This window comes from Phoca vitulina, unplaced genomic scaffold (genome assembly GCF_004348235.1).
Source record: "Phoca vitulina isolate PV1807 unplaced genomic scaffold, GSC_HSeal_1.0 scaffold47, whole genome shotgun sequence".
NCBI classification, from domain to species: domain Eukaryota; kingdom Metazoa; phylum Chordata; class Mammalia; order Carnivora; family Phocidae; genus Phoca; species Phoca vitulina.
This window is the reverse complement of record NW_022589750.1, coordinates 2,206,854-2,224,737: the sequence shown is the minus strand read 5'-3', so window position 1 is coordinate 2,224,737 and position 17,884 is coordinate 2,206,854. Positions and strand designations below refer to the sequence as shown.

Genomic DNA, 17,884 nt, shown 5'->3' with positions numbered 1-17,884 from the left:
CGATGTGCAACTGGATGAGAACTTTTGCCCTGGAGCCTCTAGGTACCCAGTTTGAAAACCACTGGGCTAGGTGCAGGCCAGGATCCCTTCCAGGCCCAGGCCCTTGGGCTGAGACCTGTGGCTGGTGACAGGTTAACTCTTTTTATGTTTCTTCCACCTACCCAACCCAAACCTCCTGACAGCCAGGGGACCACAGGCCAAGGTTTCTCAACCACACACAACTGAGGTCTTGGCACAGGAGAATTGTTGGGGAGGACTCCCCCGTGCATCATGAAGGCCAGGGAGGCCATGGAGGCCAGCACCCCCGGCTTCCACCCACCAAATGCCAGGAGCACATCCCCCAATCGAAGCAATCAAAAACATCCCCAGATGTCACCAAATGTCTCTTGGGCTGGAAAATCCCCCCGTCCCCCCAGCTGAGAACCACTGTGCCACCCCGAGTCTCCCGTCCCCACGCTGCCCTCCCCAGTTGCAGACAGAGGCCAGGCAGGGGTGGAGGCCATTTGACAACAGGTTTACTTGGCCTTGGCAGGAGGGACATCTCTGTGGGAGGCCAAGGCTTCACAATGTTAAATGGAGGGATAGGCTGCCGGTAGGCTGACTGATGTGGTCTCAACTCTAAAGGGAGGGAGTTTTCCATAACACTCATTCCCGGATTCCCAATCAGTCACAAGAGGGCCCAGAGGAGCTTGTGGGGCAGGCGGCCCCCGCTTTCCGAGAACAGGCGGGAGGGGGTGCGGGGGGATTCTTTCCTTCTGTAGATACTTTCCTGGAACCGGTGACTACTCCTGTCTAATTAGTTGAAGGCTGGGGGAGGGAGGGCGGGGAGAGGAGCTTCCCAGTTGCTGGTGCCTGGGTCCCTGGCGGCCCTCTGACACTGGGACCGTGGGGACGTCTGGGCTTCGGGGTCTGGAAGGCTGAACCTTGGGGGTTGGAACTAAGGGGCTGGCTGATCCTCTCCGAGGGAAGTGGATTCATCGTGGTCTTTAGAACTGGAGGAGGCTGGGAGGCTGTCCGGGTCTTCACTTGTTCTTTCTGCTTCCATGTAACTGGACCTGAGCAGGGAGACAGAGAAAGGGAGGCCTGGGAAGGGCAGGGCAGTGCGGAGACGGGGGAGGGACGGCGGTGGAAGGTTTAAGTGGTGAGGCCCACCCCCTTCCCCGGCCCAGACTCACTCCACCACGAGGCTTATAACACCCAGCAGCAGGGCAGCTACCAAGACAGAGAGGAGCAGAATCTTGGCTTCCCGAAGATCGTGACTTCCTGCAGGGAACCCAGGAAGCAGTGAGTGATCCCGGGGACCTCACTAGTCGTTGCGGTAGGGGTGCGGGGGGTGGCTGAGAGCTCAGAGACCTGAGCAAGGGGAGGCCAAGCCGAGGGGTAGAACCTGGGAGGCAGCGCTTTCGGGGCCAGCAGCGCACCTTGAATTCCTGGCAGGTGGAACAGTTATACAGGATGGTGCTGCCCCCTGCAGGAGACAGCGGGACCAGCGCTGGGGCGGGGGAAGCCCCTATTCCCGCCTTCCAGGAACCACTCTCCTCCCCCTCCCGCCCCCCCGCCTCCCCCGCCCCCCCCCCCGCCTCCGCCACCACTGCCAGGCTCTCCTCGGGTATCCCAGGTGCCCCTGTCCTCACTACTCTGTCCTTTTCTACTCACGGCAGGCGGGCGCGCAGAGAGCTGAAACCGAAGACAAGGAGGGTGGGGGAGGGGAGCCGCTCAGCCACGCCCCCTTTGCCCAGAGCCCCGGCACCCCTCCCTGCCGGCATCAGTACCTTCCCTGGTGTACGCGGGGAGCTTGGTGTTTTGCAGCCAACGCCAATACAAGGGGAGGGAGGAGAGAGACCCTTTGATCTCTGGGGAGACGGAGGGCAGCGATATTGCCCGGCGCCTGGCCAGGGCAGGCTCACCTCCACCTTCTCCCAGCACCTCCCGGATCACGGATCACACCTTCCCGGCTCCAGCTGCCCGCCCTGCCCCTGCCTCCCCTCCCCCTCCCCGCTGCCCCTCCAAAACCCTGGGTCGTGCCTTGCCCCTTGACCTCACCCATGACCCTCAGGACTCTGTGAGTCTTCTCTATGACTTTGTTCATGGACGCCTCATCTGTGGAGACGGGCAGGGACCTGTGATTCTCTCCCCACGGGGAGAGGCCCGCGTGTCCAGAGAGGGCTGTGGACTCAGGGGGCGCTGAGGGGCCCAGCTGGGAAGCCACAGGCTGCCCCACTCGGGGTGTGGTGGCCACTGTTGCCCGGCCTGTCTCTGGATGTCTGAGCTTACCTAAGGCAAAGGCCGGGAAGCTCCAGGAGGCCCCACAATCCTTCCACAGAACCTCCACTCGGCTGCAGAGTTGAGCCAGGCGGCCCGACAAGTCACGGGCTGAGAGGTGGCAGAGGACACAGGCCTGGGCAGTGGCCAGGAAAACCCCACCTAACGCCAGCATCCACATGAGGCCTGCTGGCGAGGGGCGGACGGGGGCCGGCCCCACTGAGGCTGCGAAGGCCTCCGAATGCTACGATCCTGGTTCCAACTCTTTGCCTGGAGATTCTAGCGTGTTCCAGAACAGTTGGGGATTCTAGAACATTCTGGAACGGTGCCACTGTGCCATCTCTAGCTGGGGCAAAGGTGGGGCCCAAGGAACTGACGGCCAGAAGGAGACTGGGGCAGAGAAAGCAGGGCTTCTGCTGCAAAGGGGACAGCACCCCCCAACCTGGCCCTCAGCAGCCTTGACAAGTTTGAGGTTCCACAAAGCAATTTTATTTTTCTTCTTGTAAATCATGACCAGCCATAAATAATGAGTGAGTGACTCCCCCAGTGAAGAAGTTGTGCATGAGTATCCCATTCCTCGGGGACCCAGAAATCCCATCCCTTCCCCTATCCTCCCCCGACTCTCCCCACCTCTTCTGTTGATCTCGCCTCTGCCCTGGGCAGCCTCGGGCCTTCCCAGCCGTCTCCTAGCAACGTGGCCATGGTTGCCTTAGCCACGCAGAGTTCTACACCGGCCTCCCAGGCCCGGCTGGGCCCACTGACTTCTCTTACCTTTCGTCAGGAAGATCCTAGTGACTCAAACCTCAACAGGCCCCTCCTGCCTACGTGGTGATGTGAACATACACGCACCCCCCTTCTGATTAAACTACTAATTCTCAGTCTACTCACACCCGTACCACAGACATACTGGTGCCAAAAGAGTTGCTGGGCAACCCCAAACGGGCCTGGACACGCAGGGACCGCAGAAAGACCGGCACACACATACTGTCTCCGGCAATGCAGACAGCAGAGACCCAGCGTTGGTCAGACACACCGTGAATGTGAACGAAGTAAGGCCAAGCCCCGAGAAGATGCTACCCTCTGCCCTGTGGCCGACTCCATCAATATGGGGCCCTTGAAAACACCTGGCTCTCTAGAGTACGGGGCTCCAGCCCCACAGTAAATGAGGATTCTCCTAGCTCCCTTATGCCAACCTAGGGTAGGGTGTAGCTTTTCTGTCTCCCTCACTAGGTGACCTGAGACACAGCAAAGAATCCCCCTTCCCATATTCCAGAATGTTCTGGCCTCTCTTTGGTCAGGCCAGGCCAGGCCCATCCAGTGGCAGGAGAAGCCACGGTCCAGGAGACCACATCGCAGCAATCCAAAGTCTTTCTCCCACACTTCAGTGTCCCTCCAGGGTTCTGCTAGGCCTAGCCTGGGCAGAGAGGTGTCCCTACTTTTCTAGAACGTTGAATACTGAGCTCCAACAAGGAGACGCTAGAGGCCGCCAGCCTCAGGCTGGAACAAGCCTGGGAACCTTCCCCACCCCTCCCAGGATTAGCACCAGTCCAGACCCTTCATGTGGCTTGTGAGCCCTCAGCAGGCTCAGACTTGGGAATTGCTGCCCACACCTGGGCTCCAGTCAGGAGCAGTGGGGCCCCTGACTCTCACAGCTCCAGAGGCAGAGCTAAGAAGAGGCTTCAGGGGGGCCTTCATTCCCGTTGCTGTCCATCCTCTCCCCCGACCCCAGTCAGATGGGAGGGCCGCAGGCTCAGTGCCGCACGAAGCGCAGAGATCGCGAGTTGAGCAGGTCTTCAGGGTCAGGGAAGACGGAGTCTAGACGGAAGCCGTGCTCCAGAGCCACCCGCAGCACCTCCTCCAGGAAGCCTGGCGTGCCCACCACCTCCCGGAGCTCTCCAGGGCCCCCAGTCCACAGAGGCTGCAGCCCCAGTCTCCTATACTCCACCTCGGGGAGCTCTGCGGGACAGGGAGCCCACTCCAGATGAAAGTGTGGGCCTCCCTCTGCCCTGTCCTCACTGGCCATCCCAAATCGGGCCCGCATGGCACCCAGGCACTCGGGGTCGGTGCAGAAGATGTTGGCTCGGAAGGTATCCACTTGCACAGAGCTCAGCTCATAGTGGTGTGGGCCCCGGCGAGCAGAGAAATGCACCAGGCGGGGGCTGGCATCTACATCTGCGTGGAGCAGGGCGGCTGTGGGTACAGGGGCCCCCCGAGAGGCCTCCAGTTCCCGCAGGGCATCCAGGAGGGGCTGGATCTGGTAAAAGTCGGCCTCTGCCCTGAGAAGTGCTGTCTCCCCATACCCGCGGGGCAGGTCCAGGCGGCCCAGCCGCAGGAAATTGAGGATGTGCCGGAAGGCCTTGCCATCTCTGTCAATGAAGTAGTGGCCGCCTCCCTGCGGGTTGAGGTTGGGGGCTATGGGGGTGCCGGCCCTAAACATGGCCCCCAGCATGGAGTCTGGGAAGCGAGTCAGGGTCTCCAAAGTGGTGGAATATAGTGTGCCCCCCACATTCAGGGTCACAGGGCCCCCAAAAGAGGGGGGCGAAGAGGGCACAGGAGGAGGCGAAATTTTGGGGAGTACAGGAGACACCGAAAGAGAAGAAAAGGCAGAACTCCCTGGGTGTGGGCAGAATTGGGTCATAAAGTTCAGACTGTGTCTGGGTTGGATGCACAGGTTGGAGCACAAGGCGGTAAGATCTGGGGCTCACCCCAGCTACCTGGGTAGCGGGGGACGGTTTCCGGGCACAGACACGGCCAAGAGCTTGAGAGAACGGTTGAAAAGCACAGAAGCCAGGCAGGGAGGGAAGGGAGATTTCGGTCCAGACGCATTCGATTCTGGGCGGAGGGTCAGCGACTCCTCTCTGAGGTCTTCAGACAGCGGGTTTCCGGAATCCGACCAGCAGATGACGGCGGCGAGCACAGGCCGACCCTTGGAAGGACCCCGCTTCCGAGTTCTCGGGTAGATCGCTGTCGCCGCGGGCGAGTCCACGCAGGGCCCCGGGGGCCAGTCGCAGGCCTGGCCTGGCTCCGGCGCGGGTCTCAGGAGACGGAGGCGGGGCTGACGCGAGCGGACGGCGCAGGTGCCGCCCTGTCCACCGGGGAGCGGGGATGCGCGCTCAGCGCCAGCCGGGAGCGCCGGAGGACTCTGATGGAAGCAGCCGGGAGTCTCGGGGCCCGGGTGTCGCCGCAGCCGCCGCAGTTCCTCTCCGCCCCCAGGAAGTGGCCTAAGGGCAGCGGCCGGGGGGCCCTTTAAGGGACAGCCCCGCCCCCTGGCGCCCCGCCCCCGCGGGGCTCGCGCGGCCGGGGTTGAGGTGGGAGCCGAGAGTCTGGAACCGGAGAGACGGGGCGGACGGGCCGGACGGGCGGACGCGGGCGGGGGTAGGGTCCGGAGGGTGACTCAGGCGCGTCAATGCGGATGTGGCCGCGACTGCCCCGCAGGCCCCCAGGTGTGCCCGACCTCACGTCTGCAGCTCGGCGCGTGGCCCGAGGCCCGGCCGTCCCGGGCTTGGGGGCGGTGCCCTCCCGGTCGCTTCCGTCGGGAATTCCCGAGGGGGCGGGTGCTGAGCCGCCGCATTCCGGGGATGCCTCCGGGCCGAGGTGACCGGAGCCAGCCTCTCCGTCCCGGCGCCAGCTGCCCCCTGCGGGAGGCCGGCGCCCCAGCCCACGCGGGCGGCCTCTCCCCGGCCGGACGCGTCTGGCCACGTCGCCCGAGCCCGAGAGCCCCGCCCCAGAGCCGCCAGGCGCTAGGGCCCCGGCCGACGCGTCCACCTCGCTGTCCCGGAGCGGCCCCTCGCGTGACTCGAGCTCGCAAACCCCCACCGCTCCCGCCGCCCGGCCCGGCCCGAGGGTGGCGCCCTGCAGAGGAACCACGATGGGAAGCGCACAGCACAGAGGCTTTAATGGCCCAGGGGCCGGCGGGGGTGGGGGGAGAGGGGGGCCGGGGGCGCGGGACCGCGGAGGCCTGGGATCAAAGCGTGTGGAGGTCGTGACTGCGCCGGCTCAGCTTCTCCGGGTCGTCCGACGCCATGAGCGAGAAGTCGCGGAAGATGTCCAGATACGTCTCGTCTCCTGAGGAGGGAGGGAGGCAGGGCTGGGCGGGCGCCCGGCGGGCCGGGCCGGAGCGCGCTGGCTCGACCGTTCTTCGCGGGGTTCCGAGGACGTGCGCCCTCACATGCGCCCAGTGCATGTTTGTGGAATAAGCAATGGAATTAATCAATGCAGCCGGGCGCCACGGGGAAGGTCCGCAGGGGCCAGAAGCCCAGAAGGACAGTGTGCGGCGGGCGGGAGGAACTTTACCTGCCTGGCCCTGGGCCGCTTCGACCTCTCTCATCTTTGCCAAGCGTAGCCTGAAGGGGAAGGAATTAAGGCCCGAATGACTTTCTCTTGACTGCCCCCACCCCAACCCCCCATCCTCTGAGCTGGGGTGGTTAAATTCACCTGCTCCCCCGGGGTCCAGTGCTTAAAGACGCTCAAGAGCCACGAAGCCCCTCACTCGGGACGAACTCACCATCCGTGGACCCTACCCGCCCCCCTTCCTACTCCACGCCCCAGTCTGCACTCGGAACAGCCCTTCTCCGGCCAGGTCCCAGAGCAGGCCCGCTGCTCCCCAAGCTCCGCCCACACGCGGGTCCCGGCGTTGGCTCCGCCCCAGGTGGGTAGGGCAAGCGCTAGCCCCGCCCCCGGGCATCCTCACAGCGTGACGATGTCAGCGTTGGCCGTTTCCATGGCGATCGTCAGAGGGTCTTTGCCTTCAGAGTCCCGAGCTCCCAGATCGGCCCCCCGTTTCAGGAACAGGCAGGCCAGCCTGAAAAGGATAGCCAGGTTCAGCCGGCCACTCACCCCATCCGCGCCCTTCTTTCCCGCAGCCATCCTCCTTGCCCGCCCCTACCCTACCCCGTGTGGCCCAGAATGGTTGCATGGTGGAGCGGCCCCCGGCCGTGGTTGTCCGCCTGGTTCACGTTAGCCCCGTTCTGGAGGAGAAACTCACAGGCCAGAAGAGAATTCTGCACGGAGGGGTTGAGAACGGGAGAGAAAGTGGCATCTTTAGAAGCAGACCAGAGATGTTTTAGGATGGGGTCAGTCCAGGGGCTGGACTGTGTCACGCTCCGCTCTAGCTCTTTAGCTGTATTCTCACGTTAGGTCCACAGTACAACCTCATGAGGTGTGTTATCCCTATTTTACAGATGAGCAAACTGACGCACACAGAGAGGTTCACAACCGTGAGTGGTGAGAGCTTGGATTCAAACCCAGGCTGTCTGCTTCCAAATCATACACACCCTTAGCAACAGTCTCTCTCGGGTATCCTTCCTAACAGGGTGGGAGGAGGGGTAAGAGCTGGGCCCCAAGTCAGAGTAGGGATCAGAGGGAAGGAGCCTAAGGGTGGGGTGGGGAAGTCAGCAAGACTCACAGCAGCTGTGGCCTGGATCAGCGGAGTGGCATTCTCCTGACTGCCGTTGACCCAGTTGACATCGGCTCCGTGGGCGAGGGCATCGGCCATGGTGGGGAGGGATGGAGGCTGCCCAGCAGCTCGAAACAGCAGGGCCCCAGGGTGGAGGCTGCCCAGGTCATCGGAGGGGGGTTCTGGTGGAGGGAATCGGCTGTGAGTCTGGTACAAAATCCTCAGCACAGTCCCCAGATGCTCTAATGGGCTAGGTCATTCCTCAGTTGCGGGGAGGCCTTCGGGACTCCGGGGACTGCCGTGGGAGGTGGAGGTGTGGGTATGTGTGCAGGGCCCCTAGGGCATGGGCATGGTCAGCATCATTCACCTCTTCCTGTTCAACTACCTGGACTGCCTAGAACGTCACAAGTGAGCCGACACTCAGCCTCAGCTACCTGGTTCCCTGGGCTCCAGCCAAGCTCACACCCTCCCAGGCCTCTGGGGTGGCGAGCTCCTTCTCACTCCCGACCTTTCTCATGCTGTTGAGACCCTCCCTGCCTATCCCCAGCCCTACGCTCCCTCCCATTCTTCACTTAACTCCTGAAACTCTTGCCTTGTAAAAAATACCAGTGCTGGTGTGGTCCGCCCCCCACCCCCCGACACTGGCAAGGGGAAGGCTGGGGCCTCGTGCTCTGTGCCTCCCCACCGGGCCTGGCAGAGTGCTGGGCACGCAGCCGGGCTCCGTGAATGTCCGAGCAATGCTATACCTGGCCTGGCTCTGAGGCTCCCTGGCTGGGGCCTGATGGAAGGCTTGGGGGGCACAGGAGGCTGCCCCCTGGGGGGCCCCCGGCCACCTCTTCGCCCTCGAGTCTCAGGAAGCTTGGTCAGGAACTTCTTCTCCACGTATTTGGCATGAATCCAGGCCTCCTTCTCCTGCCTGGCAGAGTATGGCAGGGAAGAGGGGGACCGTCTTCCCTCCTCTGGTCCCAGACCCTCTTCCTTCCCCACAAGTAGGCAGCCTCCACACCTCTACCCCAACCTCACCGGGAGCAGCTGGGTCCTGGCTTCTTCACGGCCATGGCCTCCACGCGGGCCTCATAGATCTGGTTGATGACGACATTCCCCAGCTCACACATAAGCTTCGGGCGGCCCAGGCAGGGATAGACAGGTGGGAGGGAAGTGAGGGTCTGAGCCCTCGGGGCCCTGCAGCTCTGGACTCACCCCCCTTCCCCCGCTTCTCATCGCGGCACCCCAAGTCACCTTCACCAGTTCCGGCTCCCACGAGTCAAGGGTCAGAGACCGGACTTTGGAGAAGTGAACCCCGAGGCTCCTGGCGGGCCAGAATGGGAGTCAGGCCCTCCGTGAGGCAGCAGACGGGTGAGCGTGGTGGCCATGGGCCGCGAGGCCTGGCTCTGCTCACCGTTCCCTCGTCCCCTTCTCCTACAGTTCAGCTTTCGGGCCTCATCCTCTCCAGCCACCTCCCTTCTCTGGGCCTGCCGTTTCCCTCGGGCGGAGGGCCTCCCCACTCTCTCTGCTCTTTGTGGGCTCCCCTGCCCTCAAGAGCCCAGACCCCACACCTCCAGTCAAGCCCAGACTCCTCCAGCCGGACCAGGACATGGTGCCCAGTGCCAGCCAGGGCAGGGTGGGACGGAGGAGCCTGTGCGATGGGCTCGGGCCGGCCCCTCCGCCTCCCCCAGCGGGAAGGAGCGGGAAGGAGCGGGGCCCCTGCGTGGGTGGCGGGCGGTGGGGAGTGACCTGTGGATGCCAGAGCACTGGATGCAGAGGGTGACGCCCAGGTTGATGCTCGCCCACTCCGGGGCCGGCTCCCGGCAGTCACAGCACTGCGCATTGCCGTCCACGCCCTGCACCTGGGCTACCACGTGCCCAGCTCCGCCGGGCTCCCTGCCCCGGGCCATCCCGCCACTGCCCAGCGTAGCCGAGGAGCTCGTGGCCGGGTATCCCGAGCCCTGGGGGCGACAGAGGAAGACAGAGAGTGGCCATGAGGCCTGGGGAAGGGTGCCTCCCCTCCCTGGGCCGCCTGGCCCTGCACCCTCCTCGAGCAGGCACCTGGCCGGGCCCCCGGGGGCTGTCATCGAGGCGAGCGTGGCTGAAGGCCGTGGCGATGCTGCTCTGTACGGCGCTGACCCACAGCTGGAGGAGGCGCTCGGAGTCAGCCTGCAGGAGGCAGGACCTGGGCGGGAGCAGGGAGCAGGGAGCAGGGCTGGGGTGGGGGGTCTGAGGCCTGGGGAGCCACGTGGCAGGGTAGGTGGGCTGACATGCTGTTCAACTGGTACCAGTTGTCCTGACATACGGAACGCCAGTTGAAGAGAGATTTGGCAACAACTGGTCCAATCTTTCTAATATCCCCTATCGCCCTCTCCCCTCCCTCCAGGACACCCCGTAATACTGCCCCCCCCAATCCAGCCACAGAAGGGATAATGCCTGGTGCTACATGGGGGCGTCCAAGATGCTTTGTGATCGGCCCTGCCTTCCCGTTGGTAAAGATTCAGACACGTCGTCGGATGTCTGCACTCACTTGCTGGGGGACACGACCTCAAAGCAAAACCGCCTCTCTGAGTCTGGGCAGAGCTTCACTGTGCAGAGGCGAAGGTCATCCACCACCACGGTCACGGGGTCCTGGAAAGGGAAGGTGGCGAGGGGCAGCCATCCACCCGCTTGCAGCAAGGGCTGAGTGTCCCTGGGCCCCAGCATCTGGGACCCGGCCTGCCTACCTTGTACTTCTTCTGATACACCAGTTGGTTGCTCTGAATAGTGAACCAGCGTCTGGAGGAGGCAGAAACAGAGGTGTGGACATGGGTGGCATCGGGACGGGCCTGGGACAAGGGACAGCGGAGAGGCTGTGCCCTCTGCCCCATAAGGATGGTGCTGAGAGAGCCGGGCTGACCCTCCCATCCTGTCCGGAGGGCACAGGGTTGTGTGGGGCCAGGACACGGAAGGCGGGACTACTCACACCTTGGACAACCCAGATTGGATCCTTTGTGAAGACAACTTTCCAGCAGATGGCAGTAAAATGCTTTTCCCAATAAAATTAGTCTCCTGCTATAATTTTTTTGTTTTGTTTTGTTTTGTTTTTTCCTAAAGTAATTGCTACACCCACGTGGAGCTCAAACCCACAACCCGGAGATCAAGAGTCCCAGGTTCCACCGACGGGGCCAGCCAGACACCCCGAGTCTCTTGCCACAATTTTTTTGACAGATGGAAGTATCTTACGGAAGGGGCTCAGTTTTCCGATTTGTGCAAATATCCCCTATGGGAAGGAGCAGAGTCAGAGCAGATGACCCCCCTGCTCCACCCCTGCAATGGCTCCTACGTCCCTACGGAAGCCTGGAAGCCGACAAGGCCCTCTCGTGCGTGGGGCACAGCCCCGTTGGCTCCAACTTCATCTCCCCCTGCGTCCTCCTCCCTCCCTCTGTCCCTCTGACCCTCCGGGCTTTGGCGCAGGCTCTTCTTCCTGCCTAGAACATTCTCCCCCCAGATGTCCTTCAAGTCTTCACTCAGAAGGCATCACCTTCTCATGAAGCCTGCCCCAATCACCCTATCTAGAACTGCAGCTCCTCCCCAGCTCTCTGCACCCCTGCTTTCTCCTGTTTCTCCTGCATCACTCTCCCCTTCCAACATAACAGAATTTACTGGGCGTCTTTGCTGATGGGATGTAAGTTCTCTGGAGGCAGCGGATTTTGTCTATTTTTCTCACTGCTTAGCACACTGTCACTGCTCAAAACACGTTGACCCGAGCGGGTTTGGGCGATTGGGGTCCCTCCCCTCACCTGCTCCAGGTCTTAAATGCGTTGCTGGCCCGCTTGAAGAGATGGCCTTCCATGACCAGCCCACCAGGCCCCTCCTTCAGGCTTGGCTCTGGCTCTTCCCCACCGAGCTCCTGGGGGCACAAGAGGGTCAAAAGACAGCTGAAGCGGGCAGAGGCCAAGGCGCCAGGCCCCTCGGCATCCTGAGGCCCTCCCTCACCTTCTGCTTCAGCAGCACGTGTCTCTGCTCCATGTCCCTCCTCTCGCGCGCCGAATTCAGGACCAGCTGGTGCAACTGGGTATCGGAGGGGGCATTTCAAATGTCCCCCGGCCTCCCCCAACCAGGCCAGGCCAGACATCCCAGAGCCCCCTCCCCTCCCTCCACCACCTGTCCCCCCCCGCCACCGGGGACCCACCTGGGCGCCCAGCTCCCTGCGATACTGGGCCAGCCTGCCCAGCTCCTCGTGGCCCTGCTGGAAATGGGTAGCCTGGGCCTCCACCAGACGCAGAACCTGGGCAACAAGTGGGCAGGGGGCAGAGCTGACAGGGGACCCTTCTGTCTTTCCCTCTTCCCTCCTGCCCCCCATCAGCAGGCTCCTCTCCACCCCGCCCTCACCACCACTGCAACTCACAAACTCCATGATGTCAAACTTCCTCTTGTCCTCAATCACGTTGATCTGAGGGCCCCCAAAAGACCTCAGGTCAGTCTTGAAAACACAGCACCCCCTCCCACTGCACACAGGGGCCTCTCCAGCCTCTAGGGGCCAGAGGCCCTGGGATTGGTGGGGGGGAACAGGTCGGGGTGGGCACCTGCAGTGCATAATCCAGGGCTCGCCCCTGGTACCCGGCCCGCGCAGTCTTCAAGGCAGCTCCAGCCTCTTCGGCCTCCTGCGCCCGGCGCCTGGGGACCTCCGCGTTGTGGATGAGAGCAGCCTCCAGGCTCTCGGCCCCCCTCCAGAAATCCCGGCGAGCTTCTCGGAAACCCCGGAGACCCCTGTGGTGGAGGGGTAATGCAGAACCAGATACCCCCACCTGCCCCCTGCAGAGAAGTCCCAGGAGGAGGCCCACGCATGGCCTTCCAGTCGGGACTCCAAGGGCGTGCGGGGATGGGGGGCAGCAGTCGGGCCACCAGAAACCCCCAACACCTCACAGCTCCTCCGTTCCGGGGGGCCCCTATGGGGACGGGAAGAGGGACAGAGGACTGGTTCCCCTCCCGACTCACTCCTTGACCAGGGTTTGGATTTGCTGTTGCAGCATGTGTTGGGTTGCATCTAGAAGCTCCTGGGGGGGGGGGCGGGGGGAGCAGAAATGGGCAGGTGAAGGTCAGGCCACACACATCCCTGCTCCCCACCACCAGTCCCGCCTGCTCCCCCTTACCGCGTGGCTGTCCAGCTTGTGGTTGAGGCTCTCGGTGAATTTGTCCAGACACTCCTGGGCACGGAGAGGCAGAGAGAGAGTACCAGGCATGGGCCAGCTGGGCCCGCTGCCCCCGCACCCAGCCTGCCAGGCCTGTCTCAGGCCACAGCCCCAGGCCTGCTCCCACCTGGAGACCCCAGGCCGACCCTCCCCTTCCAGAGGCTCCCTGCCTTCCAGAGCCCAGCCCACTCTACATACCGCCATCATGGGCTCTGGTGGACCCAGGCGGGCCAGGTCACAAATGCCAGCAACGAAGGTGCGGCCAGCAGCCAGGTAATGGCGCCCGCTTTCCAGGAGGCCGTTCCCCAGCTTGAGGAGCTAAGACGCAACGGGCAACGGGGAGTTATGCTGTGCACCACCTACCTGCTGGCACCCCCACACTGGTCCCCCCGCTCTCCCTTCCGCAGGGCTGTGCCCCTCCTTCCCAGCCTCGCCTTCCCTTCTCTGCAGCCCAGCTGGGCGCGCCCGGTTTCTAACACACACCTGCTTTCTCATCTCTGCGTCTTTGCTCCCACTGCTCTGTGCCCGGCAGAAAATCCCTCCCGACCTCTCACCAAAGCCCGTGTCAGCTTCCCCTCCCAAACGCCCCAACTGCCTGGATCCAGCGCTCCCCGGACACCCCATCCTCATGCAGTCTGGCTTGCAGCACAAATGCGCCACCCGGCTAGTGGTAGGCTAGACAGTGCTTCCCTGTCTGGAGTCGTCCCAAGCATCCCCCTCACAAAGATCACTTAGCCATCTGGCCACACGGCCAGGGCAAAGATGGCACATTAGGGTGCTCTGGGGGCCCATTCCACCTGGCCCGAGGAGGGTCCCTCTGGAAGAGCCAGGAACCGAAGTGAGGTCTCCTGACCTCGGGCCCTAGTTTGGGAACCGCTGCCCCTGAGGCGACACCGCTTGGCTCTGGCCTGAGTCAACACCGGGAAGTTGTGTGGGGAAATCCTGGGGCAGCAGGGGCCCAGAAAGCTGGGGCCGTGCGTCGTCAGTGAACTTCTGTCGAACTGAAAGACACTTTCGAGGGCTGGTGAAGGCCGCAGGACACTAGAGCTGGACTTGAAGGTGGCCGACAGGGTCAGTAATGGTCAGGAAACCGGCCACGATCCAGCCTCATCAGATGTCCCCACGAACTGTCTGTGATCAGGCACAAGGACCCAGACGCTCACAACTTCACTGGGTGCAGCTGGGGCCCTGAGTGTCTGGTTTTTTTCCCTACCCACCACCCTTTCCCCATATGTGAGCTTTCTTAAGACGGAACTAGGGATAGGGGCGCCCGGGTGGCTCAGTCGTTAAGCGTCTGCCTTCGGCTCAGGTCATGATCCCGGGGTCCTGGGATCGAGCCCCGCATTGGGCTCCCTGCTCGGCGGGAAGCCTGCTTCTCCCTCTCCCACTCCCCCTGCTTGTGTTCCTGCTCTCACTATCTCTCTCTCTGTCAAATAGATAAAATCTTAAAAAAGAAAAAAAGAAGACAGAACTAGGGATAAACTGGTCCATCCATGCAACGGAATAGCACTCAGCAACGCAAAGGAACGGACTATCCACGGTAGGAATTGCTCATACTGATACGTAACAACCTGAACAGATGTCAAGGGCATATTCTGAGAGAAGGAAAAGAAAGAGCCAATCTTGAGAGCTCACATACTGTACGGTTTCACTTATATAACATTCTAGAAATGACAAAAGTCTGGAGAAGAACAGATGAGTGCTTGCCATGGGTTAGAGAAGTCAGGGGAGGGTATCAGGATAAAGGGTCGCACAGAAGAGTTACTTGGGGTGATAGAGGAGTTTTGTGCCTTTTTTTTCTTTTTTTTTTTTTTGAGAGAGTCCGTGCGTGAGTGGTGGAGGGGCAGAGGGAGAGGGAGAGAGAGAATCCTAAGCAGACTCCACACTCAGCGCAGAGGTAGACGCAGGGCTTGATCTCACAACCCTGAGGTCATGACCTGAGCCAAAATCAAGAGTTGGACACTTAGTTGATTGAGCCACCCAGGCACCCCAGGATTTTTGTGTTTTGAATGTGATGCTGGTTACAAGAACCTATGCATGTGATTAAGTGCCATTGAATTATATACAAAGACTTTTTGAAAAAAAAGAGTACAGTCGACCTTGAACATGGGTTTGAACTGCGCTGGTCTGCTTCTTAGTGGACATTTTTTCGATAAATACAGTACAGTACTGTATATAAATGTATTTTTTTCCTTATGATTGTTTTCAAATATTATTTTTTTAAGTAAGCTCTACATCCAACATGTGACTTTTTTTTTTTTTTAAGATTTTATTTATTTGAGAGAGAGAGAGAGAGAACACAAGTGGGATGGGGAGGAGGAGCAGAGGGAGAAGCAGACCCCCCTCTGAGCAGGGAGCCCACCATGGGGCTTGATCCTGGGACCCTGACATCATGACCTGAGCTGAAGGCAGACGCTTCACTGACTGAGCCACCCAGGCGCCCCACCCAACATGTGGCTTGAATTCACGACCCTGAGGCAAGAGCACGTTCTACTGACTGATCCAGCCCGGTGTCCCTCTTTCTTATGATTTTCTTTCTTGTACGAACAGTATATAATATATATACCACACGAAATATGTGTTCATCGACTGTTTACGTTATTGGTCAATGGTGGGCTATCAGTAAAGTTTTGGGGGAGTCAGGAATTACATGTAAATTTTCAACAGTATGGAGGGTCCGTGCCGCTAACCCTCACGTTGTTCAAAGGTCAACTGTATATGCAAAACAAATAAAATCCAAGTAAGTTCTGCACATGGTTCGTTGTATTGTGCCAACATCAATTTCCTGGTTTTCGTAATGTACTAGCATTATATAAGAGCCCACCGTTGGGGGAAGCTGAGTGATGGGTGTGTGGGACCTCCCTGCACCATCTTTGCAACTTCTCACAAGTCTGTAATTAACTCAAAATAAAAAGGCTTAGGGGTGCCTGGGTGGCTCAATCACTTAAATGTCCAATTCTTGATTTCGGCTTAGGTCATGATCTCAGGGTTGAGGGATCGAGTCCCATGTTGTGGGGGGCAGAAAGGAGAGGGACCATGCTCAGCGGGGAGCCTGCTTGAGATTCTCTCTCCCTCTCCCCTGCTTGCACGTGCTCTCTCTCTTTCTAAAATAAATAAATCTTTAAAAAGAAATTTGGGGCGCCTGGGTGGCTCAGTCGTTAAGCGTCTGCCTTTGGCTCAGGTCATGGTCCCAGGGTCCTGGGATCGAGCCCCGCATCGGGCTCTCTGCTCGGCGGGAAGCCTGCCAAATAAATCTCTGCCAAATAAATAAAATTAAAAAATAAAAATAAAAAGAAATTTAAAAAATAAAAAAGTTCATATAAAAAATATGTATCTATTAATTGGTCGTCTGCTAACTTTCAGACTTGGTATAGGCACTGGGGATTGAGCAAAAACAGAACATAAAAGTTCTTCATGGTTGGGCGCCTGGGTGGCTCAGTTGGTTAAGCGACTGCCTTCGGCTCAGGTCATGATCCTGGAGTCCCTGGATCGAGTCCCGCATCGGGCTCCCTGCTCAGCAGGGAGTCTGCTTCTCCCTCTGACCCTCCCCCCTCTCATGTACTCGCTCTCTCTCATTCTCTCTCTCTCAAATAAATAAATAAAATCTTTAAAAAAAAAAAAAAAAAAGTTCTTCATGGCACTTAGGTTCTAGCGGGGGAAAAACAAACAACAAAAATTGGCAAGTGTGACAGACACACTCTCAGGTGACCCTGGACGGTCCCCTCCCTTGCATCACCCCTCCTCCCCAGCGTAAGACACGTGACTTGATCCTACCCAACAGAATACGGCCAAGGCCACAAGACGGTGCTCCCACGATCAGCGGGACATGCCATGGGGCAGAGGGGACAGCCACACGGCTCCTGTAGCCGTGTTTCGATGTAAATTGATGCCACGTTGGCAGGACTCGCTAGAAAGACCCTCCTGCGGGCCTTGAAGAAGCAAGCCACCATGAAGTAAGCTGCCCAGGGCCACATGGCAGGGGACCGTGGGCAGCCGTGAGCAGATGGGGGTCTCAGTGCTGCCACAGCAAGGAGCTGGAGAGTCTGCCAACGCCCCCACAAGCTTGGAGGGGAGCCCTGAGCCTCAGGTGGGACTGCAACCCCTGAGCCCGTGAGCAGAGGACCAGCGGGGCAGCGCCCGCCGCCTGAGCCTCACGCACTGCTAACAGGCGTGTGTTGGGTCCAATCACTATGTTTGCAGTAACTCCTTAGACGACAGCAGAACGCGAATGCGGCAAATAAAGACGTCCCACGTGAGAGTGCGGTGAACGCTATAGAGAAAGATCAAGCCGAGGGGGGGCAGGGAGTGTGCACATTTTATGAAGAGTGGCCAGGGAGGGCCTTCCTGTCTCGGGTTTAAGTGTCTCACTGGTTTATCTCCCCAAGGCCGTCTGTGGGCTCCCTGGGGGCAGAACCGTCTTGCTGTCCCTGGAGGCCCAGGGCCCAGCATAAGGCTGGGCTCAGAGCTGACCCAGGAAGCCCACAGGGAGTCTGGTCTTCCAAGACCCTGTGCTCCTTGAGGGTACGGAGCCCCCACTTCCTTCTCTTAGCCCCCAGAGTATTCACCCCACACGGTTGGCATTCAACAACGCCTAGAACTCATCCAGGGTCTCCAATGTTCTCCCTGGCCCTGCCCCTCTCATCTTAATGCCACCCTGGGTCACCTCTCCATGTCACCTTTTCCAGCCGGGTCTCCAGCTCCGACACCTCTGCTTCCACCAGCTCGATGGAGGCTCTGGGAAAAGAGGGATGGGGTCACAGGAACAAAGCTCGGGTCCAGCCAGTCCACCCACCCCAGGAGGGTCGGGGTTGGGGTTAGTGGGTAAGGGGACAGACAGCAAAAGCTGATGGGTGAAGAGGACCTGACCACCCGCCCTCTTCTGCTCCCTCCCTCTACTCAGGGTGGGAGCTAGTAGGGCCCAGGCCCGAGCAGGAAGGGTAGAAGGAGGGTGGATGTGGTCAGGGCAGGAAGTTGCTAACCGCCCCAGCAGGTGCTGGGGGAGGGGCAGGGGTCCCCAGGAGCGGGAGAAGGGAGTGTCAGCTCCGGGGGGGGGGGGGGGGGGGGTGGG

General features: G+C 60.4%; 3 protein-coding genes across 3 annotated transcripts in view; all 3 read right to left on the bottom strand.

Annotated features, from left to right (window-relative positions):
- Positions 1-1,125: 1,125 nt before the first annotated feature.
- TMEM95 (transmembrane protein 95) lies at positions 1,126-2,443 on the bottom strand. Its single transcript, XM_032431692.1, has 6 exons — positions 2,275-2,443; positions 2,044-2,100; positions 1,773-1,853; positions 1,657-1,677; positions 1,388-1,468; positions 1,126-1,263 (listed from the first exon to the last, which is right to left on the bottom strand). Exons 1-6 carry the CDS (start codon positions 2,441-2,443, stop codon positions 1,172-1,174), a joined length of 501 nt encoding a protein of 166 aa, XP_032287583.1. The 3' UTR covers positions 1,126-1,171.
- A 53-nt stretch (positions 2,444-2,496) lies between these two features.
- On the bottom strand, positions 2,497-5,459 carry KCTD11 (potassium channel tetramerization domain containing 11). The gene has a single exon (XM_032431876.1). It carries the CDS (start codon positions 4,898-4,900, stop codon positions 4,013-4,015), a length of 888 nt encoding a protein of 295 aa, XP_032287767.1. The 5' UTR covers positions 4,901-5,459; the 3' UTR covers positions 2,497-4,012.
- A 752-nt stretch (positions 5,460-6,211) lies between these two features.
- ACAP1 (ArfGAP with coiled-coil, ankyrin repeat and PH domains 1) overlaps positions 6,212-17,884 on the bottom strand; it is a 12,226-nt gene continuing 553 nt past the window's right edge. Inside the window, exons 2-22 of the mRNA XM_032431893.1 lie at positions 17,493-17,550; positions 13,015-13,134; positions 12,778-12,831; positions 12,623-12,681; positions 12,211-12,394; positions 12,033-12,077; positions 11,817-11,912; positions 11,621-11,695; positions 11,425-11,534; positions 10,369-10,420; positions 10,173-10,273; positions 9,704-9,827; positions 9,392-9,603; positions 8,897-8,966; positions 8,681-8,775; positions 8,404-8,573; positions 7,667-7,839; positions 7,153-7,262; positions 6,953-7,063; positions 6,556-6,605; positions 6,212-6,327 (exon numbers count right to left, since the gene is read on the bottom strand). Of these exons, the coding sequence (XP_032287784.1) occupies positions 6,227-6,327; positions 6,556-6,605; positions 6,953-7,063; positions 7,153-7,262; positions 7,667-7,839; positions 8,404-8,573; positions 8,681-8,775; positions 8,897-8,966; positions 9,392-9,603; positions 9,704-9,827; positions 10,173-10,273; positions 10,369-10,420; positions 11,425-11,534; positions 11,621-11,695; positions 11,817-11,912; positions 12,033-12,077; positions 12,211-12,394; positions 12,623-12,681; positions 12,778-12,831; positions 13,015-13,134; positions 17,493-17,550 (2,170 nt within the window). The 3' untranslated portion in view covers positions 6,212-6,226. The remainder of the gene's footprint in view (positions 6,328-6,555; positions 6,606-6,952; positions 7,064-7,152; positions 7,263-7,666; positions 7,840-8,403; positions 8,574-8,680; positions 8,776-8,896; positions 8,967-9,391; positions 9,604-9,703; positions 9,828-10,172; positions 10,274-10,368; positions 10,421-11,424; positions 11,535-11,620; positions 11,696-11,816; positions 11,913-12,032; positions 12,078-12,210; positions 12,395-12,622; positions 12,682-12,777; positions 12,832-13,014; positions 13,135-17,492; positions 17,551-17,884) is intronic.